The sequence below is a fragment of the Coffea arabica genome, chromosome 2c (genome assembly GCF_036785885.1).
Source record: "Coffea arabica cultivar ET-39 chromosome 2c, Coffea Arabica ET-39 HiFi, whole genome shotgun sequence".
Taxonomy (NCBI): Eukaryota; Viridiplantae; Streptophyta; class Magnoliopsida; order Gentianales; family Rubiaceae; genus Coffea; species Coffea arabica.
Window position 1 is genome coordinate 10053181 of NC_092312.1, and position 27654 is coordinate 10080834.

Sequence of the window (27654 nt, forward strand, 5' to 3'; positions counted from 1 at the left end):
AGACAAATTTCATTGATCAAAAGAATAATTATGATGATGCTGATATGACATATCTCGATGTAACTGATTTCTTTGAACATCCTGAAGATGTCAACAAATATCCCATGATTGTTTAGATATTTTTATAATGCTTTTATATATTTCATGTAATTTTCTTTTTATTTAATATTTATCTTCGCATTTTTATTAATATTTATTTTTATTTGATTTTTTCTTCCTGAAAAAGAAATGAATGCTAAATATTTGGGATCAAATAATGGTGATGATAACATTTGTCTCGTTGATAGTGCTTCTACGCACACCATATTGAAAAATAAAAAATATTTTTCTTATTTAACAATGGGAGAAACAAATATTAATACCATCTGTGGTACTGCAAAATTAATTGAGAGTTCCGGAAGAGCCACTCTATTTCTTCCTGAAGGAACTAGGATTGTCGTAAATAATGCACAAGTCTCTCCCAAGTCTCGGAGAAACTTGTTGAGTTTTAAAGATATCCGCGATAATGGATATCACATCGAGATAATGAATGAGACAAATGGTAAATTTTTATTAATTACAAGTACCATTTCTGGAGGAAAATGTGTATTAGAAAAAATTGCCTTCTCTTTCTTCTGGCTTATATTATGCACAGATAAGTGCTATTGAAATTCATCACCTAGCAGACCAGAAGTCTGCTTATCCCAATAATTTTATGATTTGACATGATCGTCTCGGATATTTTGGGTCCATTATGATGAGACGAATTATTGAGAATTCACATGGCCATTCATTGAAAAATCAAAAGGTATTGAAATCAAATGAATTCTCCTGTGTTGCCTATTCTCAAGGAAAATTAATTGTTAGACCATCACCAACTAAAGTTGGGACTGAATTTCCAACATTTCTAGAACGAATTCATGGTGATATATGTGGACCTGTAGATCCACCATGTGGACCTGTAGATCCACCCTGTGGACCATTTTGATATTTTATGGTGCTAATTGATGTATCAACTAGATGGTCCCATGTATGTTTGTTATCTACTCGCAACATAGCGTTTGCGAGATTGCTTGCTCAGATAATCAAATTACGAGCACAGTTTCCTAATTATTCTATTAAAAGAATTCGTTTAGATAATACTGGTGAATATTCCTCACATGTTTTTGACGAGTATTGCATGTCCATTGGGATAACTGTTGAACATCCTGTAGCCTATGTTCACACACAAAATGGTCTAGTCGAATCATTTATTAAAAGGCTACAATTAATTGCTAGACCATTGTTGATGAGGTCTAAGTTTCCCTTATCTGCTTGGGGACATGTTATATTACATGCAGCAACACTTGTGAGAATCAGGCTGACTAGTTATCATAATTATTCCTCCTTCAATTAGTATTTGATTATGAGTCCAATATTTCTCATTTACGAATATTTGGGTGTGCGGTTTATGGTCCTATTACACCACCCCAACGTCGTAAATTGGGCCTTCAAAGGCGGTCGGGAATATATATCGGGTATGAATCACCTTCTATTATTACATATATTGAGTCATTGACAGGTGATTTATTTACTGCAAGATTTACAGATTGTTATTTTGATGAATCACATTTTCCGATATTAGGGGGAGGAACAGATCAACTGAAAAAGGAAATTCCGAAAAAGGAAATCCCGAAAAAAGAAATCATTTGGAAAATATCATTAGATTTCCTGGATCCTGGTACAAAAGAATGTGTACTAGAAATTCAAAAGATCATACATTTGCAAAATATTGCAAATCAATTGCCGGATGCATTTTGTGACTTCAGAAGAGTCACCAATTCACATATTCCTGCCGAAAATGCTCCGATTAAACTAAATGTCCCTGAAGGGCAAATCACAAGTGCTAATGAATCCAAAGCACGCTTGAAGCGTGGAAGACCTCTTGGTTCCAAAGATAAAAATTCTCGAAAGAAAAGAGGATCAAATGAATTAATAATTAGTGACAAAATTCAACCTCTTGAAGAGCCAACTCTCAAAGAGCCAACTCCTGAAGAGAATGAAATTATAGAAAATTCGATAAACTTATCACTACAAGAAAAAATTGGAACAGAAGAGAAATAATTGTTGATAGTACTTTTGCATATAATGTAGCACTTGATATTATGATAGATGACGAGAATTATGAGCCCAGGTCGGTTGATGAATGTCGGCATAGAAATGATTGGCAAAAATGGAAAGATGCGATATAATTTGAATTAAATTCACTGGCTAAAAGGAATGTTTTTGACCTGTAGTCCAAACACCGAAGGTATAAAGTCAGTTGGATATAAATGAATTTTTGTGAGAAAAAGGAATGAAAAGAATGAAATAGTGAGATATAAAGCAAGACTTGTAACTCAAGGCTTTTCACAAAGGCCTGGATTCACCTGTGGTAGATATGATCACATTTAGATATCTTGTGAATATTGCAGTGCATGAAAAACTTGATATGCGTCTGATGGACGTTATCACTGCTTATTTGTATGGGAATCTTGACAATAATATTTACACGAGAATTCCTGAAGGATTCAACATGGCTGAAGCATGTAAATCAAATTCTAGATATGTGTATTCTATTAGAATACAAAAGTCTTTGTATGGATTCAAACAATTTGGACGTATGTTGTATAACCGCATCAATGAATGTTTAACTAAAGAAGGTTATACCAATGGCCCAATATGTCCATGTGTTTTTATCAAGAAAAATGGATCAAATTTTGTGATTATTGCGATATATGTTGATGATCTCAATTTGATTGGAACTCCTGAAGAGATCCAAAAGACTGTCGAATATTTGAAGAAAGAATTTGAGATCAAAGATTTTGGAAAGACAAAATTCTGTCTTGGTTTATAAATTTTGGAATGGTATTAAACACATTTTTCGCTATCTCCAAGAAACAATTGATCTTGGTTTGTTTTATTCAAATAAATCTAAGCCTAGGTTGCTTGGATATGCTGATGCTGGGTATTTGTCTGACCCACATAAAGCACGATCTCAGACTGACTATCTCTTTACTTGTGGCGGAACAGTCATTTCTTGGCGTTCTACAAAACAATCCTTAACTGCCACTTCATCAAATCATACTGAAATACTAGCAATTCATGAAGCCAGTCGAGAATGCATTTGGCTAAGATCAATGACCCACTACATCCGGAAGAGTTGTGGGTTATCCTCTGAGAAGAAAATTCCTCCAACTATTTTATATGAAAAGAATGCAGCTTGTATAACTCAATTAAAAGGAGGATATTTTAAGGGAGATAGGACGAAACACATTTCACCGAAATTCTTCTTTACTCATGATTTGCAAAAGAATGGTGAGATTGACGTGCTACAAATCCGATCGGATAATAATTTGGCAGATTTGTTTACCAAGGTTTTGCCGACTGCTACGTTTGGGAAATTGGTGAAGAATATTGGTATGCGTCGGCTAAAAGATCTCATATAATGTTTGCATTAGGGGGAGAATTTATTACACAAGAATAGTGTACTTTTTTTCCTTCACTAGGGTTTTTGTCCCACTGGATTTTTCCCTAGTAAGGTTTTAACGAGGCATATTTTTTGTGTCATGGACATCCAAGGGGGAGTGTTATGAAATAATGATAAGATGTGGATGTCCATTGATATTCTCAAGAAGAATTACAAGATGTGGATGTTCATTGATATTCTCAAAAAGGATTACAAGATGTGGATGTCCGTTTATATTTTCGAGATGATAGACACATGTATTATTTCTAGATTCATTGGTACATTGGATGAACTCATTTATGGATGTACTTGATGTACTAAATTCATATATTTGTATTTAATAGGGTTCATGTACCTTTGATCTTGGATCACCTATATATAGGGGTGTATTCTACTTCATTTATAACATTGGAAACCTTAAAACATGGAAGTACTTTGATCAGTAAATATAATAATCATATATCTCATTTTTTCTTACTCTACTATTCCAATCTCTACTTTTGAAAGTTTCTTTTATTAGTTTTACAGCACCTTTCTTTTTTTTTACCTTCTCGCCCTTTACCAAGAGGAACTAGACAAGTTTACCAAGAGGAACTAGACAAGTAGACAACTAGTGCGTGACTATGACGGGTGGAAAATCGGAAACGGGCAATCAAATGGGATTTCAATCCTGTCCCCACCTGCTTGACTAAATCTTAGGGCCTGTTTGGAACCTGAGTTTTTTAGGAGTTTGTCTAAAACTTTACTGTAGTACACTGTAGAAGTTTTTGAAAAAATTTTGTAGAAATTTTTATAAGGTGAAAAAATTTTTTGTAAGCTGCAAAATTTTGTAGAAGTTTTTTTAGAGTGAAAAACTTTTTTTTTCTTTCTTTTTCTCTTTCTCTTTCTTTTTCTTTTCTTTCTTTCCTTTTTCTTTTTTTTCCTCTCTTCTTCTTCTTCTTCCTTTTTCTTCCTCTTCTTCTTTCTTTCCTCCCCGTTACCTCCCAGCAGCACTCACACCCGCCACCCCTCTCCTCCCTTTCCCCTTCTCTTCCCGCCATCTCCCCTCTGCCGCCGTGACCACCTCCCCCCCGCCACCTCCTGTGCCCCTTCCTCCCGCCACCCCTTGTGCCCCTTCCCCCTCTATCATCGTGATCCCCTCCCCCCGCCACCCCCTGTGCTCCTTCTCCCTCTGCCACAGCAATCCCCTCCTCCCGCCACCCCCTTGCCCTTTCCCCCTGCCATCCCCTGCCCTTTCCTCTGCCAGCATGACCCCGTCCCTACGGCACCCCCTTGCCTTTTCCCCCTCCTCTCGCCGCCCCCTGTTTTTTCCCTAGCTTCTCCCGCCACTCCCCCTTCCCCCGTCACCCCCTGCCCTTTCCTCTGCCAGCGCGACCACCTTCCCCCGTCACTCCCCTGCCCTTTCCCTAGCTTTTCCCGCCACCTCCCCTATGCGACCCCCTTCCCTGTCACCCCCTGGCCTTTCCCCAACGCGACACCCTCCTCCCACCACCCCGCGGACGGCGCTGAAATAGTCCCCCAGTTTCCGGCAAAAAGCATAGAGGAATTTACAGAACTTGGAACGCTTCGTCACGGAGGATTTGCTCTTCTGTATCCAGTTGAATAAGGTAACCATCACTTTGAATTTGATGTCAAATTCCTACATTCTGGACTTTTTTTCCCCTTTTTTTGCTTTTTCTGGGCTATGATTTTGCTTGTTCGGTTCTTGGGATTCCATGTTCATTTTTTGTGTTTTAAAATGAAGGATTTAAAAATCGCCTAAAAGGGGGAGGGGGAAGGGGGCAGGGGAGGCAGAGGGGAAGAGGGAAGGGGGGAGGGAAAGAAAAAAAAAACTGTGTATGACCGGAACTGGCTGCCGGAATAGTAACCGGCGTCGGAAGTGGTGGTGGAGGTGGTGGCCAGCGGCGGAGGATGTGGTAGGTTGGGTGAGGGAGAAAAAAGAAAAAAAGTTTGAAAGGAAAGTTTTTTTGTGTATTTTTGAAGTGTGTAGGTAAAAAGTTTTGAGAAGTTTTTTGGGATTCTTGTAGCAAAAGTTGTTAAAAAACTAGTAGGTAAAAAACTTGGTCAAAAAACTCACTTCCAAACAGGCCCTTAGTGCCAGTAGTATTCTAGCCGTCTTGACTGCCGATAACACCGGTAGAGTGTGAACACGAATTTTCATCCGAGAAACCAAAATGGCATCAACCAAAATCGCTCCAACGCCCTACAATTAGTACAATTAATTAAATATAAATAGAATTTAATAATTAAAATAAAAAATAGTTATTATTTAAATAACAATTTTACACCTTATCACAGACACATGGTACCTAATAGGGCATATATTCGGGAAAGGGTTAGGAATCAACCTTAGCAAGGCACTGCAATCCTAGCTTAGGTCTCCTTTTATTCTGCCATCCGTTCAATTGGTTGACTTATGTCATTTATAATCGATTTTTTTTTCACTTTTTATTTTTTTATGGAAACATTTAGTGGGCTGTAACCCATCTCTGAAATTTGTTAATGCAACTTAACTAGTAGAAACATTAGATATTAATCAAATAATCGTGAAATTTTTAATTTGATTTTCAAATCCTCTTCTTTCCTTCTTCCTTTTTATACTTTGGAGTCTCCATTAGACAAAACTTTTTCTCATTATGGGTGTGCATATGTGTTTTTAATTTTTATTTTGAGAGGTAGGTCTCATCTTTGCCATCAACTTCCCATTTTTTTTTTACTTCAATTGTTCTTCATTTGGTAGGTCACCATAAAGCAATGACTATGTACATATGCTACTCATTGCTTTATCTTTCTTTTTTTTTTTTTTAAGAATTTAAGAAGTGAGAAAGAAGAGAATTTATTTTTTTTTAACTTCAATTGTTCTTTATTTGGTAGGACAGCATAATGCAATGACTATATGCAAGTAGTACTCATTACTTTTTTTTTTGGGGTTACTTCAATTGTTCTTTATTTATTAGGTCAGCGTAATGCAATGATTATATATATATATATATATATATATATATAGTAGTCATTACTTGTTTTGGGTTTTTGGAATTTGTAAAATGGGAATTTAAATCTAGAAGTTCTAAATTGTGAAATTTTAGTTTTAACCATTAAACCACAAGGTCTCCTCCACTAATGCTGATTACTTCCTAGTGATGTTACACATAATAAGTTAACTAAAGAAATGTCTGAAAGGAAAAATAAAAGGAAGAATGTGTTCGGTAAAAAAAAAAAAAAGAAGAAAAAATTAAGGGGGAAAATGAAAAGTTCATCTTAATATAGCCAGCGACAGAAACCTCCGACTAGAAGGAGCGTCAAAATAAGCAAGAGACCGACTGATACGAATATCTCCCATGTACACAAATGAAGTTGCAGCTCGCCAGTTTACCTGGGAATGATTCAACTATTTCAACTAGTAAATGATTCCCACCATGAGTTCCCATAGACGTGCTCGTCACTCCGATCGTTAATGCCATACCAACAAACATACGTGCTTTGAGCCCTTCATACCATAGACAATTCAACATTGCTCGGAAAGTTGAATGGTTGACTGCTGAATATATTGCCAAATTCTTCGCAGCTGGGGTAGTATGTTATCTAACACTCCCCACTACTTCAACTCCACCAGTTCACAATTATGCTGTATAAGTTCAAAACCTGAATACACCAACCTAGATTCTAAGTTGGAAGGATTGCATTGACGCCTGTTTTGGACATGATCCCCAGAAGCCTTTTTCGCTTATGTTGCATTCTTGGCTTCCTTTCCTTCAGCAAGAGAGTAACAAGCTTGACTTTCCTTGCACGTAGCTGCCAAAATACAACCTACAATCCGAAGGCTAATAGCGCTTACAGCGCCAGCCTGAACTTTCTGCTTAGCAGTTTATCTTCTAATGCTTCTCACACCATCAACGGGTTCTATAATTCCACTGCTGGCCATAACATTTCTGACAAAATCTACGGTCTCTTTCTCTGTCGAGGTGATCTTAGCAGTGACATTTGTGAACAGTGCGTGGCAGATGCCAGTAATAGGATTCTAAAGCTATGCTCCGATGAAAAGACTGCAATCGTTTGGTATGACGAATGCTTATTACGGTATTCAAATGAATCCATGTTCTCCAGGGGGGACGCAAGCTTTGAGATAAATTTTTGGAGCCGACAGAATGTCACTCGACCAGACCTGTTCAACCCTCTACTGCTAAATCTGATGAATAATGTTACCAATCAGGCGGCAAATGATGGTTCTGGCAAGAAGTTTGCTGTTGAAGAAGCCAATTTTTCCTCATTTCAGAGGTTATATACCCTGGCACAGTGCACACCTGATCTTTCGAGTTTTGACTGCATGGCATGCCTTAGTAATGCTGTTTCAAATCTTCCGAGTTGCTGCTACAACCGTCAAGGAGGTAGAGTTGTCTATCCAAGCTGTAATGTCAGGTATGAGCTCTACCGGTTTTACAATATTGTAACCGCTGCATCAAATTTACCTCCTCTGCTGCCGTGGAATACTCCTTCAAGCAGTAAAGGTAACCCTCAGAGCTTGCTGAATGATACATGTTCATTTGTAGGCATGCATATGCCCCATCAAATACCCTCATTTCGACTGTCATTTCTCTTTTTGTCGGCTTATCTTGTAAAAGCATGAGGAGGTTCTTTTTTACATTAACTTAGACCGTCAGGATTCATGAGAACAAATGATAACAGTTAGTGACTTTACATTGATGAGGTATTCCATCTTCTGCATCAAAATAAGTCAGGTATCTCAGGTCAAGCAGTGAGGAACAGTCTCCCTTTTCTCTTCATTTGCATGTTGACAATATATTTGGTTTGAATGCCATGGTATAATGGATTGCATAAGAAATTAATCTGGCACTCTTAATAATCCCAATCTAAAAAGGATTATGACTCTCAACACCTAACATAGTAAGTGTGAGTGACGGTTGGCCACTATCAATTTTTTATTGTAGGCATAAGAGAAGAATTAGCTATCAATACAGATTTTTGAGTTGAATAAGTTTATTGATGCAGAAAAAGGGCAAAATTCAAGAGAAGTAGTTATTGCCATTGTTGTCCCAATCATCGTATCTGTGTTTCTCTTTTTTGTGGCCTTATTTCTCCTAAGGAGAAGATTAAGGAAGAGAAGTGATCGTGTAGTGGAAGCAACTGGTAAGTCATAATCATTAGTATCCTCAGCACTAGAAGATGAGAGCTCTGCACTCTCTGCTATGCAATATTATTCATAAAATGATAAACTAAACAAACCGGATTTATGTACTACTTGTCATGTAGGCGGAAGCGAAATCTTAGATGCTGAATCCTTACAGTATAATCTCAATGAAATACAAGCAGCCACAAACAACTTTTCTGCCTGTAACAGAATTGGGGAAGGGGGATCTGGTCGTGTCTACAAGGTACAGTGAGAGCTAGATTTCAAGAGTGCAATTCGGATTTGATCATTTTGTGGTTGCCGTTGTTATCATCTTTCATTCTGTGTACTCTTTGTGTAAGTGTGTTAATGGATTATCTACTGTAACTGGACACTCAGGGTACACTTCATAATGGACAAGATGTAGCGGTGAAACGGCTGTCTACCAGCTCATTGCAAGGTTTTGAAGAATTTAGGAATGAAATAGTACTGGTTGCCAATCTCCATCACAGGAATGTAGTTCGGCTGCTGGGATATTGTTTTCATGGAGAAGAAAAATTACTCATATATGAATTTGTTCCCAACAAAAGCCTTGATTACTTCCTCTTTGGTTAGCTTCGATCTATACACTTCAATTTACTCTCTCTTTCTCTCTCTGTCGCTTTTTCTTTTTTCTTTTTTTTTTTTTCTAGACACTTCATTTCCTTGTCGTGCTTAAGCACAATGTCGATTTACAAGACTAATCTGCAAAAATTGTCCTTATCTTTTTAAAGACCCGGAACGGCAACCAGTGTTGGACTGGTCAAGACGATATAATATCATAGGAGGATTAGCAAGAGGACTTCTTTATCTTCATGAAGATTCTCGCCTTAGAATTGTTCATCGCGACCTTAAAGCTAGCAATGTACTGCTAGATGAAAGTATGAACCCCAAGATAGGAGATTTCGGTTTGGCAAGGATATGTGCAGTTGACCAATCTGAAGGCAGCACAAGCAAAATTGCCGGGACATAGTAAGCTGCTCACCTTTAACTCTCGTCATATGAAATACCAACGGTTAATCCTCAAGGACGATTCTCTTCTTCAGTAAGCTAGTCTGATTAGTGAAACATATAGATTGAGTCATATCCTAATGCTTAATGTCAAATATCTCAAGATATTTAGTACTTAGTTTAACGGATTGATTGATTTGGCTTGTAGTGGTTACATGGCTCCTGAGTATGCAATGCGTGGTCAGTTTTCCGTAAAATCAGATGTGTTCAGTTTTGGTGTTTTAGTTCTGGAAATTATAAGTGGCAAAAGGAGCGGTAGCTTCCACGAATCAGACAGTGCTGAAGATCTTCTGAGCTATGTTAGTGCAGATAAACATCATGCCATCCTGCCTTCATTTGAGAATGCTTATGCATCAATATCATGCCGTCCAATCAAGATTGAAAGGAAATATCATGACGCTCTTAATTGAATGTCGCTTGCATTAATGTTTTGCAGGCTTGGAAGCAATGGAGGGATGGAGCACCAGTTGCGTTGCTGGATCGCAATGTAGGAGACTCCTCCTCGAGAAATGAAGTCATTCAGTGTATCCATATTGGCTTGCTATGTGTTCAAGAAGATGCAGAACAGAGGCCTAACATGGCTGCAGTAGTTCTCATGCTTAACAGTTATTCTGCGACCATGCCAGCACCTAATCAGCCTCCAATTCTTTGTCATAGCAGAACCTAGAAAATGCCAAAAGAGCAAAAGACTGAGAATCTCATGGGAGCTTCAGCTTTGTCAAGTGCTTAGGTTTATCATCAAATTACACGCAATATTTTGGCTTGAAATGGGTGCTACAGAAACAATTTCCTAATCATAAAAAGACCACAAATTTGCCTGTCAAGCATCAATATTTCAGAACGTAGTCTTTTTTTTTTTTTTTAAATAGTGTGTTTGTATTGGCCTAAATGCGCAAAACCCCATCTTTTTTGTCTTTAAGACCATAGCGTGAACGAATACGCTTCTAGGTGAATTTGACTTTGTCAGCCAGGAAGACTTACCGTTGGGCCCATTAGAATTGACAATTGACTTTCGGCGATCAAGAAGAAAATATGGACTAGGCCGCGGCATGGTCCAGCAGCGGGGTTCTTAAGAGCTCTTGTGATTCTGAATTCGAATCTTATTCTAGATCGGCTACCAAAATTGGATTCAAATCTTATCCTAGATCGGGCTATCAAAAAAAATTGACTAGTCGCGGTGGGTGCCAACGCCCCCAGGACCCAGAAAATTATATATCACCCTTTAAAATTTTGAAAGGTTTCAAAGGGTGGTTTTGGAAATAACATGTTTGCCCCCACTCATATATTTAAGATTTTTATATGATGTTATACAGTTAATATGATAGTATTAACTTTGCCCCTTCAAGTTAATACTTCAACAATATTTCTACTTGTAGACTCCGACTCTTTGAGGGGTGATATGTTCTACTTTTCCACCAATTTTTATTTGGATGATACTTTTCCTTTTTGTGCGTAATGAAAGAAAGAACATACAAGTGACTACATTTTCATTTGTTTGCATGTGCTTTATTCAACTCTTAGGTGTGTCCTGACCGGAAAAGAGATAAGAAAATGTGCAATATTGGAATGGTCCTCCATGAAATGTAATACCGTTTGAGAGCAAATGGTGAAATAGAATCTTGGGCTGCTAAGGCTGTGGTAAATCTTTAGCTCCAATTCAAATTGCATAGAGTAGTACTCTCCATGTGGGTTTTTTTTTTCTTTCTTTCTTTATTTGAAGATATATATGAGTGTATTTGAATAGGAGATTAGTTAGGATAATTTTTTGAAAAAAAATACCATAGATATATATATATATATATATATATGATGCATGTGAGGTGAAAAGAAGATTGAAAAAATGTATTTATAATGTAAGTAATAAATTTGTGTAAATAATTAGCTATACAAATGGTGAACCTTCATGTTCATTACTGTCGTGGTGGTGACATATAGAGTTAGGTGAATAAGTTCCATCTATTGAGAATTTGTACAATTCTATGCTTTCACGTATCTATCTCTGAAAATTTTTATACTTGTAGGAATTCCAGAGCAAACATGGATTGACTTGGACCGTCTCAAGTAGGACTGCAAACGAGTCGAGCCGAATCGAGTTTTGAGCTAATTGAGCCGAGTCTCGACTAAATTTTACCAAGGTCGAGCTCGAGCTCGACGAGCCGAAAATTTTCAAGCTCGAACTCGACTCGAATCAAGTCGAGCCGAGCTCGAGCTCGACAAAAATAAAAAGTAATTATTTTATTTTTAAAAAAATAAATAATAAAATATTAAGGATATATATGTAATTTTACTATGAAAATAAAAAAAAATTAAAAAATATATAATATACGTAATTTTATTATTAAATAAAAAAATTTTATATATATATATATATATACTCAAACTCGCGAGCTAACGAGCTTAATATTCTGAGCTCGACTCGAGCTGCTCGCGAGCGGCTCGATTCGTTTGCAGCCCTAGTCTCAAGTCTTAACTTGCCTGAGGGGTACGGGTTGAACCAAGTGATAAAGGAGAAGTTATTATTCTAAGTGTGAAATTTTGGATTTAAAACTTTTCACTGATTAAAAGAAAAGAGTAAATCTTATATACACTGACAGTGCATACACTATTACTGTTACATTCATGACATATGCGCAAAAGTTAAATTTCAAATTTAAATTTTATATAATTGTCATTCATCCAACGCTGACAGTGTAGAAAAGATTAATCCTAAAAAAGAAAATCTTAATCTGTCTGAGAAGATTTAAGAACATAATAATTGAACGACAATTATTTGAATGTTTATGTGTGAGATTAAAAGATAGTTGGATGATATGTTAAAGAATCTGTAAAAAGTTAAAAAAAAAACTAAATGTTAATCTTTTGACCGATCAAATTTTTTGTTTAACCTTCCAAAATAGATTAAAGTGTTGCTTAGCACCTAATGATGAATAAGTTCTAATTGAATCTGCACTCCAAATAAGCCATTTTCTTAATTCAAAATTGTTATAATTAAATCTGATAAATGTTTAAGGGACACTAAAACAATTAACCTCCTACCCAAATGAGTTAAAAAAGATAAGATGTTCTCCTTGAATTAAGTGTGGAAGATTTTTAAAAAGTAGCAAACCTCTTTCAAATTACATAAACAATACTTTATTCCTTTTTGCCTAGGCGATAGGCTAATTACTCCAAAGTCTCAAAATTTTCAATTTACTACTAAGGCTCCGTTTGATAACATTGAACCTGAATTCTGAATTCTGAATACTGAATACTGAAATAATTAATTTGCTGAATTTTAAGCACTAAAAAGAGATATATGAATGTCTGAATCTTAATGCTGAATCTATTTATACTGTTTGATAAATATTCATAACTTAATGCTTAATAAACTAAATTGTACAATTTTACCCTTCTATCTTTTAATCCAAAAAGGAAATAGAACCTATGATTTAATTAACTTAAAATTGTTAGGTATGAAAATGACAATGATTGTGAAGAGCAATGTATACAATGACAATGTTTCTTTGTGTGGAAAAAGGGTATGGTTTCATCGTTTTGAGAATGGGAAAACGAGTTTTTAATACTCCAAAAGCACGTTAATTACATTTCTCAATCTTGCATGTGCTTGTTTAAAGCGTTCTCCTTTTGATCTTAGACGAGAAGCATTTCGAAAATCAGACAACCAATATCTAATATTTCGATATGGTGTCATAAAGCCACGTGTGTGTGGATAAGCTACATCACATAAATAATATTTATCTGCACAAAAAAAATCAAAATATAAATGTTTGTGGATGAAAATTACTGCAAAAAAATACTATTGTTAAAAAAAATTTTAAATAGAGAATATCAGGTTGTTTTGTTTAATTAGATAAGGATTTTGAATAGGGAATATTAGGTTGTTTAATTAGATAAGAATTTTGAATGTAATTAACAAACAGGGATATATTTGGTAGATAAGATAAAGTAGTTGAAGTAAATCTCGTGATTCTTATCAAATTAAGCATTCAGCTACGATTCTTGTGCTGAAAAAAATACATACTGTAATTTCCCGGTGCAACCCAATGAGTACAAACAATTTCACAATAATGCACAAAGATATATCAAATTTAAGCACAATAAAGAAAATTTAATTAAAGAGAAAAGATAAGAAATGCAAACCAAATATCAATCCAATAGCCTCTTCAATTGATGGCGATGCTAACCAAGATGTACAAGTGAAGGTTCACTCCTTCCTCACCCCAAACACTCTTTGGTTGAACCAAGGAGTTTTACAACAATTCTAGTTAACTCTCAACAACCTACACTTGAAAGATCACTCACCCAATTAAGAACTATTTTATACAAATGAGGCAACGTTCACCAAGGTTTTACCACTCCAAGTGATAGGTTCTCCTTCACCAAGGTTTTACTCCTCCTAGAGAGTAACCTTCACTTGAGCAACCTCACAACCCAACTTTCCCAACCCCTTGTACAACCAACAAAGAATCTTTCTACTCAAAAATCTCACTTGTAAGCTTGTATTTTGTGTTGGCAAAAGTCCCTTGTCTTCTTGTGCTTTGGGGTTTTAATAGAAGGTGAGAAATGGCTCCAAAAGGCTCTCCAACGGTCAAATATTAAATGCTGTCAAAACTAGCCGTTGGCCTGTCGGACGTCCGAACCCTGCGTCCGAACGTAGGCAGAGAGTCATCAAATCTTTGCGAAATTTCTCGGACGTCCGATGCGATCGATGTGCGTCCGACAGAGTTTCCTTCTTGACGTTCTTCATCCTTTCGGACGTCCGATAGCTTCCTTTCGGACGTCCCACATGAGTGCCCTGTTTTTGCTTCTTCTTTTGTGCCACAAGAATCTGTTCTAACAAATTGCTCACATAAAAACATTAGCCCAAATCTACATTTTGGTTTGTTAATCATCAAAACCAAGGATTGATCGACCAAAGTCAACAATCTCCCCCTTTTTTATGATGACAAACAAAATGAAGATTTCTTTTATCAAATAAATTCAAATAAAGCTCCCCCTTAGAAAGTGCCAACATACAAAGAAATTTCAATAAATCCTACTCCCCCTTTTGGTATCAATCAAAAAAACAAACTCCCCATTTATTTTTCAAATCAAGACCATATTGAATATCAAAATTTTGAAATGTACTTACAACCATTCAGCACACCTTGGATCAAATCTTCATGATTTACCTAAATATGAGAAATTTCAATTGGTACCCTTTCTTTATAGGGTCCTTGGGAGTTAATACGACATGATCTAGCAATCCACATGGATTTCATGCCTTTTCTCATATTTTTCTTTACATAGCAATCATTTTGCATATGTCCAAATTTGCAACAAAAGTGACACATGATAGAAGTATTTTGCACATAGGTGGATTTAATGCAACTAATTTTCTTACCTCTTATCATAGCAAACTTATTTGTGCCTTGAAAAGTTTTTCTTTCTTTTGTTTGAGAAAACATTTGTTTTTCATTTTGGAGAAACTCGTTCAAGTCATTAATTCTTTTCTTTAACACATTTTGTTCCTCCAACATTTTTTCATAAAACTTTGTTTTCTCTTCCAACTTCCTTTTCAAATTATTTTTGCAATCAAAAACACTTTTTTGATTTTTTAAATCATCATTTTCCATTCTCAAATATTTGTTTTCTTGAAAAAGTTTGGAGTTTTCTTCCAATAAATCATTTATTTTTGTTTTCAAATCTTTATTTTTAGCATAAGATTTTCTCAAACTTTTATGCATTTTAATCATAAGAATTTTCACATCATCATCTTCATTATTTTCATCACAAGAAAAGTGATAAGAACTTACCTCATCTTCTCCAACGGCCATTAATGCCATTTGGGCCAACTCTTCTTTTTCTCTTTTTGAATTGCATTCATCCCATGTAATTTTGCAATCTCCTCTTGAACATCTCTTGTTGAAGATCTTCTTGAAACTTTTGATGTGAGGAGTTATATCATTGTCCACTTCCATGATTTCATTACCCATGAAGGATGGGTTATCCCCCACTTGAGATGCTTTAAAAGCAATGCCTCTCTTATACAATCTTGCATTTTCTTCCTCTTGCACTTTGAATTTCAGCTTTAATTCATAAGAGGTTAGGGTATCCACAAGAGATTCAATGGACATAGAATTTAAATCCTTTGCCTCTTCTATAGCATTTATTTTGTTTTCCCATTCTTTTGGCAAGGCATTCAAAATCTTTCTATTTTTCTCACCCAAAGAATATTCTTTTCCAAACAATTTAAGATCTTCAATAATGTCACAAAATCTACTACACATCTTATCAACATTTTCAAGAGGATGCATTTTGAAAAATTCATATTGAGAAACAAGCAAAGATTTCTTTTGTTCTTTAATATCTTGGTTACCTTCATGAAATACACACAATTTATCCCAAATATCTTTAGCTGATTTACAACCTTTAATCCTACCAGATTCATTTACATCTAATGCATTGTACAATATACACATGGCCTTGGCATTCAAAGAAAGGTATCTCTTGTGTTTTTCATTCAATTCTTGTCTAGTCTTTAATCTACTCAAATTGATGGTAGAGTCAACTATTCTAGCTTCATAAGGACCATCTTCTACCACATACCATAATTCAATATAAACGGATTGTAAGAAAATCATCATTCTTTGTTTCCACATGCTAAAATGAGAACCATTAAACATAGGTGGTCTATCAATAGATTGCCCTTCTAAAAAAGAAACTTTTATGGTTGCCATGATCTTTACTCTAAGCGGTTAAACTTGATCAAAAGAGACCAAGCTCTGATACCAATTGTAATTTCCCGGTGCAACCCAATGAGTACAAACAATTTCACAATAATGCACAAAGATATATCAAATTTAAGCACAATAAAGAAAACTTAATTAAAGAGAAAAGATAAGAAATGCAAACCAAATATCAATCCAATAGCCTCTTCAATTGATGGCGATGCTAACCAAGATGTACAAGTGAAGGTTCACTCCTTCCTCACCCCAAACACTCTTTGGTTGAGCCAAGGAGTTTTACAACAATTCTAGTTAACCCTCAACAACCTACACTTGAAAGATCACTCACCCAATTAAGAACTATTTTATACAAATGAGGCAACTTTCACCAAGGTTTTACCACTCCAAGTGATAGGTTCTCCTTCACTAAGGTTTTACTCCTCCTAGAGAGTAACCTTCACTTGAGCAACCTCACAACCCAACTTTCCCAACCCCTTGTACAACCAACAAAGAATCTTTCTACTCAAAAATCTCACTTGTAAGCTTGTATTTTGTGTTGGCAAAAGTCCCTTGTCTTCTTGTGCTTTGGGGTTTTAATAGAAGGTGAGAAATGGCTCCAAAAGGCTCTCCAACGGTCAAATATTAAATGCTGTCAAAACTAGCCGTTGGCCTGTCGGACGTTCGAGACCTCCTGTCGGACGTCCGAACCCTGCGTCCGAACGTAGGCAGAGAGTCATCAAATCTTTGCGAAATTTCTCGGACGTCCGATGCGATCGATGTGCGTCCGACAGAGTTTCCTTCTTGACGTTCTTCATCCTTTCGGACGTCCGATAGCTTCCTTTCGGACGTCCCACATGAGTGCCCTGTTTTTGCTTCTTCTTTTGTGCCACAAGAATCTGTTCTAACAAATTGCTCACATAAAAACATTAGCCCAAATCTACATTTTGGTTTGTTAATCATCAAAACCAAGGATTGATCGACCAAGGTCAACACATACAAATTCAGCACCACTTAATAAGTTCAGTAGGTGAATTTTTATTTATCAAACACCCATAACATCTGAATGTCTGAATGAATTCAGTTTCAGCACTTTTTTATGTTATCAAACAGGCACTAAAGCTCCATCGAATGTCATGGACCAAACATGAATTGATAAAATGGCTTCTTTGAACAACTTAATTGGGGCATTGCTTGTTTTTGGGGCTGAATAGAGACGTTGGTCTACTTTAGAAAGTTATATTAACATTCATCCTTTCTTAAAAAAAAATTTGAAATGCTAATAAAAAATTATGCAGGCAATAGATGAGGGTGTATAATTATTTGAAAAATTAATCTTTTCAATAGTGTATATACTAGTAGGGTTATATATGCAAAACTTGAAGTTCAAATTAAAATTGAGGTTAAGGACCATCTATTGTATATAGTATAACTATGTCAATATAAGGGATATTAATTGAATTTTTAATAAAAAAATCAAAATATTATTCGTTATTTGAAAGGTAAATTGGACATAAAAAAGCTATATTAACTATTCACTAAAAATCCATAATCTTTATACTAATTTACCTTCAAATTAAATTATGATTTTGGAATAAACCCTGAAAATCACTATTGCGTAAATAACCAAAGGTTGGCAAAATTGGAATTCAAGTTATTAGAAAATTAAAATGTAGATAGTCCAAATTCCAATTCAGCCTAATATTAATTCAATATGAGGGGTCCAATGGTTTTCATACACTCCTTTTGGTGAGTCTAATAATTTCTAGGTACTCCCTCTAGAGAGATTCAATAAGTTTTCAGGTACTCTTCCCTGATAAATTCAATGAGTTCTAGGAAGGAAATTAGATTTACTACCGAGATAAACCACAGCTACAAATTAAAAGTTCCAGTATAGACTTATCACACGCATACTCAAAATGAAATTGCCATTCTAAAACAAATACAACGCTCAAATTGAGTTTTTTCCATAAAAACTAAAAGTCTGGCAAAAATATACGTCGAACAAAGCATTCAACCATAAGCTGTTCTAATTCTAGAATTCCACGCCTTTTGACAGCTAATTAAGTGGCAGTCCATTTTGGGGTTTGGAAAATGAAACTTCTAAGCCACAACCTTTTGTAGCCCATAAGTACAGTACTAGTGGCCTCACCACACTTTTTCTAATCTGGCAGGTATTTATGATGAACACCTGAAGGCCTCCTGGAAGTGCAAATTCGACGGTACCGCCGCAAAAGATGTCACCTTCTCTCGTTTGTACCTATAACTTAAGTTTTTTCAATATATAATCCCTTTTATTATCATAAAAAAGAAAAGATGTCGGCCTTCATGTTGTCTAAAAATTTATTGTACTTGTGTTGCGTGCTTTGTTTATTTATTGTTACGACCAGAGCACAAGATAATAGTAACCCCGATCAGATTAATTCTTGATAAAAGATGTGATAACACTGATCTCATTATTGCTGCTAACAGTACGTACCAATCCAACCTAAATTTCCTCCTTACCACTCTATCTTCAAATGCCTCAAGGGCTGCTAACGGCTTCTATAATTCGACTTCCGGCGGCATCCCACAAGACATCTCTAACACAGCCTACGGCCTCTTTCTATGTCGAGGCGATGTTAGCAGTGATGTGTGCCAGAAATGCGTGAGCAGGGCCTGTAGGGAAGCGCTAGAGCTATGCCCGGATCAAAAGACTGCCATTTTTTGGTATGACAAGTGCTTGTTACGTTATTCGAGTGAATCCATCTTCTCCAGGTTGGATGTGAGTGTGGTGATAACTCAGTATGCCTCCCTCAATGTCAGTGACACTGATCGGTTTAATCAGGTATTATTGAGCACGATGGATGAGATAGCAAGAAGGGCCTCAAATCCTGATTCAGGCAAGTATTTTGCTGTTCAGGAAGCCAAATTTTCAGATTTTCAGAGTTTATATGCACTTGGACAGTGCACGCCAGATCTTTCCGGTGCAGATTGCCATTCATGCCTTAGAGATGCTATTTCTGTTCTGCCTAGTTGCTGCCTCAGTCGCCTGGGAGCTAGAATTCTCCTGCCTAGCTGTAATATTAGATTTGAGAACTGGCGCTATTACAATATCTCTACCCCTGCACCACCAAGTCCGCCTCTGCCTCCTCCTTCCAGTCCTCCTCCAGCAAGCAGTAAAGGTTAGCTTCTGTTTCAGAGTCTGCGACTAAATCCGATACTATCCAAATAAAACCACCCGTCGTCAACTGGAACGTTCCGTCGTGATTCATGAATTTAAATTGCCTACACTAACTGCACAACTCTCTAGCTAATTCATCACCTTTTATGAATGCAGGAAAAAAGCGGCAAATCTCAACTCGGATCATAGTCGGTATTGTTGCAGCATTCCTTATTGCCAGTGTGCTGTTCATCTTGGTCTGCTGCTTCGTAGCAAGTAGATCAAGGAAGAGATACAAAACCATAGCAAAAAATGCTGGTAATTTTAAGGATGGAAAGTATAAGCATTAATTAAAATTTATCCCCTAAGGTGTATCTTGATTCTTGCTTTATCCCCTAACCTTTATTATTTTTATTATTTAAACCCTTATGAGACAAAAATACACCTTTATTATGCTAAATTATTATTTTTAATTTTTTTACTTCTTTCAAACAATAAATTTTAAACATGTGATTTGGCTTTGATTACTCTAATTGGTGGTGATATAGTTTCACATGAAATTAGTACATATATTAAGGAATACACTAATAATATACTTTTAAAAACTCCTAATAAGAAAAAATTTATTAGTGAAAAAATAGCAAAATAAATGTCCAATAATTGACATGTAAACGTGCAATTATAAAGATGGATAATTGATTTGAATTCCTAATTACAAGGAAATAGAATGCAATTTTTTTTAGAATTTTTTAAGTTAGAGAATAGATGAAGTTGATTTGCAAAAATGTATATATAATTTCTTCAATTTTGTAAATTAGACAATGAACATCCTAAATTTTTTGTTTGAGAAATTTTTTGTTTGAGAAATTTTTTTATTTTCTTAAAAAAAATTTGCAAAAAGAAAATTAATTTAGATTAGAAAAGAGAAGAGAGACCAAAAAAAAAAAAAAAAACCAACGTAATAGAGAGGTATTTTTTGTATCTTAGAGGGTTAAGTAAGAAAGAATAAAGGCTGGGGAGTAAAGTGATAATCAAGGTATATCTTAAGGGAATAAGTTATAAATAACCCAAAATAGAGTGAATAAAATCACTTCTATATATACTTACATTTCCTTCTTAATTGACTCTATCTTCTTTTCCATATCTAGATGGGATTGATATCTCAACCATAGAACCATTACACTATAACCTAAGTGATATTCAGGCTGCAACAAACAACTTCGATCGTGATAACAGGATTGGAGAAGGTGGATTCGGATCAGTTTACAAGGTACCAGAATATTCGGTGATTCATTGCAAGAATGCTTATATATTGGTCTTTACTGAATTCTCAAGGCACATTCTAAGAGGTAAATTGTTTTTACAATTCTTTTCCTGTCATACATTCTAAGGGTACTCTTCCTAATGGACAAGAGATAGCTGTGAAGAGGCTATCTAGAAGTTCCACTCAAGGTGCAGATGAATTTAAAAATGAAATTCTACTGGTCGCAAAGCTTCAACACAGGAACCTGGTCCGAGTGCTGGGCTACTGTCTGCAAGGAGAAGAAAAGGCTCTTATCTATGAACTTGTTCCAAACAGAAGTCTTGACTACTTTCTTTTTGGTCTGTTTTAATCCGTGCTTCTGTCTTTCTCTTTTTCTTCTTTTACTTTTTTTTTTTTTTTTGTCTTCTCTTTGATTAAATGACCACAATATGAAGAAATACTCCCTTAAAACATCAAAGCGACAGAACTGATGAAAGACAGTCATCTTATGGAAAGCATTGTCATAGTTCATGAGATTAACAGGCAAGTTTTTTTCCTTTTTTGGTCTTCGTGATAACATAGGAACAGAAAAGCAACAGACATTGGATTGGTCGACACGACTGACGACACAAGATCATCGAAGGAATAGCAAGAGGACTTCTTTATCTACACGAAGACTCTCGCCTTAGAATTATCCATCGTGATCTAAAAGCTAACAACGTCTTACTAGATGCAAATATGAATCCAAAGATAGCAGATTTTGGCATGGCAAGGCTTTTTGCAGTGGATCAGACTAAAGGATCCACAAGTAAAATTGCCGGGACATTGTGAATGCTTCACCCTAATCTTGTAGTAATTATGTTTGTAAGAAATTATGCGTATAATCATCTAGTATATTTGACGCTTTTATATATGGTCACGTCATTTACTCTTATATATGATAGTTAGTTAATTTATACGCTAACCGGTCATATTTGTGGTTCTGGTTTGCAGCGGTTACATGCCTCCTGAGTAAGTGTTGCACGGCCATTTCTCTGTAAAATCTGATGTGTTCAGTTTTGGTGTTTTAGTCCTCGAAATTGTAAGTGGACAGAAGAACAGCAGCTTCAACCAATCAAATAATGCTGATGGACTTCTAAGCTATGTAAGTGACAGTAATAAATATCATAAAATTGGAGCCTCGGTGTACTCATTTTTGGATTAGTCTTCACATTAAATAGACAATAATATCTAATTTGAGATTGCCACAAACTTTATTGATCTAACTTGAAGGCTTGGAAGCAATGGATGAATGGAACACCACTAGCTTTGGTGGATCCTAATATAGCAGACCTTTGTGCCAGAGAAGAAGTCATCCGGCGTATCCATATTGGCTTACTCTGTGCTCAAGAAGACGCTGAGGAAAGGCCTAACATGGCCACGGTAGTTCTCATGCTCAATAGCTCTTCTCACACCATGCCAACACCTTCTCGACCTGCATTTTTTGTGTCTAGCGGGACAGAGGGCTGGCGGAAAGAGCAATTGGAGGCTGATGAAGGACCTGTAAATGAAGCATCAATTACTGAATTGTCTCCGAGGTAGAGGAAGAAACCGGGCATCTATATATTTCTCATTGCAACTTGCAAGGCTATGAACCTGGGCAATAGATTTCCAGTCTCTTTGCTTAGCAATTTTTCTTTTTTCTTTCTCACCAAAATAAATATGTTATTTCAAAATACTATTACACCAATGGTCTAGCGACCATTTGTATTTGTATACAATACATGCTTTTGTCTTCTCTTGAGCTTTGAAGCTGTTGATGAAGATGTGATCACTACGCAATGTTTACATTTCTAATGGTAAGTGGAACAAGTTTAATTTCATGAATCATGTTCAAATATGGAAAATACTTTGAGAAGATGTTGCTATTAAGCCTAAGAATGCAAGTGTGGCTATGGTATGTCAAGTCCTTTTCTTTTCTTTTCTTTTTTCCCCTAAAAAATAATACTTTTGATGGAATTTATCATTTTTTTCTTCATACGGAATTCAAATCTGACACTTTTGGTTTCCATATTATTCTCATTATAAATCATTTAAGATTATTGGAGAAAACATCCTGTCTTTCCAGCATTCTCATCCACTTCAAGGTTCATCATTTCTAAATGTAGATTTTTCCTTGTCGTTAGGCAATATTGGAAGATTCTCTGAAGAAGACTCGCATTGACTTATAAAGACACGACAATGGACCTGGCCTCAATCAAAATTTCCAGTTTTAATCTGCAGAAAAATGTGCAAAAATTTTCAATTCAACTAATAAAACTTATTTCAAACATTTCTTACATTGGAGATGACAATGGGTTGGATATCCTTAAAAATTCCTCTCACCAAACCCTAACTCGCAGTTTTACCAAATTCTATTTGGTAATCCTACGGGTTTTAACTCCCATTACCAAATTCTCTTACTCGATGATTTGGATTACCCATCGGATACCTTCTACCTACCAAGCCGAATAGTACAAAAAAGGAAAATTCAGAAAACGTGTGTAAATGCGAAAGGGCTAATAATAATGGGTTCAAATGGTACAAGGTTATCCTGAATTGGTAAGCGTGCATCATTTCACCACATATACTTACGTAAAACACACCCAAAAAAAAAAGGTACAAAAAGTATATATGTAAAAAATGGTTGGTACAAGAGGGCTACTGTATATTCACCAAAATTCTCAGTACGATTGTTCGAGCGATCAGAAATCAACTTATGTATTTCCGGATATACATATGATCCCCAAAATTGTAGATTTTGGTAAGGCAGGACTTTTCAGTTGAACAATCTGAAGCAAACACAAGCAGAGTTATGTGCCAGGCCATGATAAAGTTATTTCTTATTTGTTCTCAAATACCTCGTAGTATATGTCTGAGAGACGTTTGCTTTTCACAAAGCATATTATTAGCATCTAAAAGTATAGCTATAATCCCCAAGTTCCCGTCGGGCTGTTTAAGATGAAATCGATTAGTCTCCATTAGCAGCGTGGACCTTGGACTGATGATCATCTAAAGCTCTATCGAAAGGAAGCAGCCTGCAATTTTCAGCTGCACCCCTACGCAATAATGCAAGCACAATCGAGACGGCGGGGAGAATGTGCATGTGATTGGGATAAATTTGAAGGCTTTTTCTTGCAATGTTGCCCACATCCCAAACAATCAATTTCTTTTAGTGCAATATGACTTTGTACACCTGCACTGCCTCCCAATAAGCGAACAGGAACAAAATCAGAGGGGTTGAACAGTAGTGTTAGGAAAAAAAAAAAAAACTAGTTACAGGTAAAATAACAGGTTGATCACCTCGAAAGTCAATGGACTGCTTAAACCATTTACTCGAACATTCATTGGCTGAACCCATATTGAAAATGGACAATATATTGAAAGACAGCAAAAAGTAAAAGAAAATTGTAAGTTAGGCCCAAAGACCTACCAAGTGATGCTTAATTCATGCTTTGATGAATTTTCATGGTAATGCACAATGAGGTGTTATCACTTATCGTTATCATCTGGAAATTCAAGCTTGTAATAATTGGTACATCATCTTCCGTTTTTGCATGATTCAGTGGCCCAACTGGCTGAAGGCACGTAATTGCCCTAAATGCTGTATTCACTTATCATCAAGAATTTCTTCAAGTTTGTTTGGATAAGAGTTTATTTGGATGATTTATTTGAGATAATTACTGTAACATTTTTTGTGATGTGATGTATGTTAGATAAAAAGATGATTGAAAAGATAAAAAGGCGATTAAAATTTGTGAAGTTAATTTTTTTTATTTGAAATCAAGCCAAACTGTTATTGGTTCATCATCTCCCCCTGTGTTTTCGCATGGTTCAGTGCCCAGCTGGTTGAAGACACGTAATTGCCCTAGTCGCTGTGTGCTGTTACCTGTTAGCATCGCTCTGTGCGGACTCATTTTGTAATGCTGTTACCTGTTATTATTGCTGCGGAGTCATTTCTGCCATCAAGTCAATTTGACATTTGCACTTTGCCATTAGGGAGACCAGATGTCCTCGGGAGTTTATGGCAGGTGATGAGATGACATCGCCTCTCTCTCTCTTTGGGGGATTTCGGAGAACTCATCATCTACACAAGCATAACCCTATTGAAACTCGTGTAATTTTTTCCGTTTGATTCAGTAGTCTGTCGTTCAGGTGACATTTTATATCATTTTGCATTACAATTTATTTGAACTAATAATCTTCCTCCATATTAACCATTGGAGTTGATCCGGTGGTGAAGAGAGAGGTTTTAGAATTTTTTGGACTTTCAAATTCGGGGTTTGATTTGTGATTCTAGCAGTCGGGAGTGGCAAGCATGTGAGAAAAGAAAGAGAGGCAAAAAAGAAAAAGAAAAAAAAAACTCCATCTCCATGAGTAGCTATAACTTTTTTTTTTCTTTTTTTTTTTCAACACCGAAAATATCTCAATTTTATCAGACTAATCTCTCTGTGTCTATGCACTCCGCGCCCTAAGGATATATAAGGGATAGAGAAGTGACTCGAACATACGATTTCGAAATCTAATTAAACTACTCCGAAACCATCCGAACCAACCCCAAGAGACTGTGAGTAGGTATAACTTAAACCTATCAAAACTTCTAAGAGATTGAAGGGGGACTAGCCAAAACTTAGGGCGGCTACCCTGTTGGCACCACCTCTGTTCTTAATCTTAAACAAATTGAGATAGTTCCGCTGCGAACCAGCAGCTCTAAACACTTGGGATGCATTTAATATTATCAAACTGAGGTCTAAATATTGAAATATGAAGTGTAAAATATTATATTTGAATGTATATCACATTAAGTGGTAAGTGAATAACTTATCATTTATTTTGTGAAACGAGTTTTGTTTAAAAAATTCAGTGTCAATTAATTAATTTAAATATTTCACAATTAATTATCGAGCGTATCTGAACATGTTAAAATCTGATCCCATTAAATTTAAATATTGAATTTGATTATCAAACAGGTTTTAGTTTAGCACCATAATTAACATGTAATTGTTCTGACAATCAGTCTCCCACTTGGAACATCAAATCTTACCAGGCGAGCTTTTTACACATTTTTTATTGGATTTGGTTCACAGGACAATAATTAACGCTGTAAACATCATAAGAAATCGAACGGGTAATTGTTGTGACAATCAGTCTCCCACTTGGAATATCAAATCTTACCAAACGTTCCATTTTGCACATTTTTAATTGGATTTGGTTCGCAGAACGAACAATTAACACTGTAAACATCTATAGCCTTTGCAATGTACAAGTTCTAAAGCCTACCTATGGTTCAGGATTTAAACTGAACCCCGGAAAAGCTGTTCAATGCGTCTTCCACGATTAAAATGATTAACTCGTTTTCTGTCGATGTGGAGACAGCAGGAATCCATTACGCCAGTCGAAATGTAGCATAATCAAGATAATGTTTAATAATGCTGCTAACGTAAGACCAGCCGGTTTGCTCAAAATGTTTAATCACTATTCACCGGCACGCCATAAGAACCTTCAGGCACTTGACCATTGTTTATTACCGTTAAAAATGACATTACATCCATAATCTACATTTTCTAATAATTTAAATGCCAAAATTAACCTCAGGGCCTAATTTTAATGATCATTTTGCATTACTTTTATTGAGATCTTTACAGGGTTGACTATAAAATCTTAATTTTTTTAACTCTTTTTTTTTTTATATAAAAAATTTAACAATGTTTAAAGTCGTAAAATTCACCTAAAAATAATAAACAAACTCAAAAATAATACAAACTCCATGCCACAAAATCTATTCCTTTATTCAAGAACTTATATAAACACGACATTTTTAAAATCATCCTTACCAAGAACTTTCTTTATTATTAGTTATACAATAATTTAAAACTAATTTCAGAGTACGAAAATCTAAGTGAATTGAAGAGACAGAAGTTATTGGCCAACACACAGAGGGGCAATTTGTCTTTTAGAATGTTTAATGGGTTTTTGTTTTATTTCATTAAGTAAAAAAGAAAAGTAGAGTATCTGTAACATTTTCTGAAGTGCAAATATATCATCATTTGCCTGTTCTTCAACAATATGAAGTCTATGGCATTAATCCCCTGCGCATGCCTAAATTAATCTTAAATTTCTCCTTTGTTCTTCTTGTCACGTATTCTAAAACGTCTGTTTTAGAGAACGCTAATGATATTCCTTGACCCTCTTTAATTTTTTGCATACATTTGCAATGCTTTTTTGAGCAGAAAGACAAACATGTATGGTAGACAAAAATACATTGTAGGTGTGGGTACATGAATTTGGGGCAGCAACGGTCAATAGAAAAATCGTCTGAATCAGTTTTGTGTGTTTTGCACAAGGTGTAATTTATTTTGCACAACGCGCAATTATAGAATAAAATTTTATGAGCCCCATGCATTGTATGAAAAACGATGTACTAGATGGAAGTTAGATCTCACATTTTTTTTTAAACCAAATCTTAGCCATCAACCTTTTAGAACGGTTGCTTCCTGCAATTGCTCCTGCCCCAAATCTGTGTGTACATGGTAGCTTAACAAAAGTGCCAGAATATCCTTGAATCTTGGATTCATCAAATTTTTTTTTTCGTTATTGTTTTTGAGATGAGAAAGTTGTACTTTTGCCACCACATTAAACCTACAGGCGAAGTACTTTTAATGCATTCATGATAAGTTCATAATATAAATTGCAATAGATGTAAAGGAGATTGTGAAACATTTCAAACAGAAAGCAGATCCTGTTGGTAACCCTTAATACTCCAGACAAATGTTGAAGGGGATCAAGGGTTTCAGTTCAGACCAGTTTGCACTTGAGTAATGACTAAGATTGCAGTGTAAAAATAATAGTAATAAATTTTATCCTTATCAGCGTTCGAACTTTGTATCTCACGATTGAGAGTGAAAT

The 27654-nt window shown here is 35.7% G+C and overlaps 1 protein-coding gene and 1 pseudogene across 1 annotated transcript; both read left to right on the forward strand.

Moving 5' to 3' along the window:
• Positions 1 to 7166: 7166 nt before the first annotated feature.
• On the forward strand, positions 7167 to 10330 carry LOC113723865 (cysteine-rich receptor-like protein kinase 25). The gene is made up of 7 exons (XM_072076735.1): positions 7167 to 7971; positions 8474 to 8611; positions 8735 to 8856; positions 8991 to 9201; positions 9365 to 9602; positions 9790 to 9940; positions 10078 to 10330. Exons 1-7 carry the CDS (start codon positions 7167 to 7169, stop codon positions 10306 to 10308), a joined length of 1896 nt encoding a protein of 631 aa, XP_071932836.1. The 3' UTR covers positions 10309 to 10330.
• Positions 10331 to 18661: 8331 nt separating this feature from the next.
• LOC140004447 (cysteine-rich receptor-like protein kinase 10) lies at positions 18662 to 22366 on the forward strand (annotated as a pseudogene).
• The last annotated feature ends 5288 nt before the right edge of the window (positions 22367 to 27654 follow it).

Excerpts from the sequence above, each read along its gene's own strand:
- LOC113723865 (XM_072076735.1), top strand. The coding sequence starts at position 7,167 with ATGATCCCCAGAAGCCTTTTTCGCTTATGTTGCATTCTTGGCTTCCTT. Across the intron at positions 7,972-8,473 it reads TACTCCTTCAAGCAGTAAAG|AAAAAGGGCAAAATTCAAGA; the intron begins GTAACCCTCAGA and ends TTATTGATGCAG. Across the intron at positions 9,603-9,789 it reads AGCAAAATTGCCGGGACATA|TGGTTACATGGCTCCTGAGT; the intron begins GTAAGCTGCTCA and ends TTTGGCTTGTAG.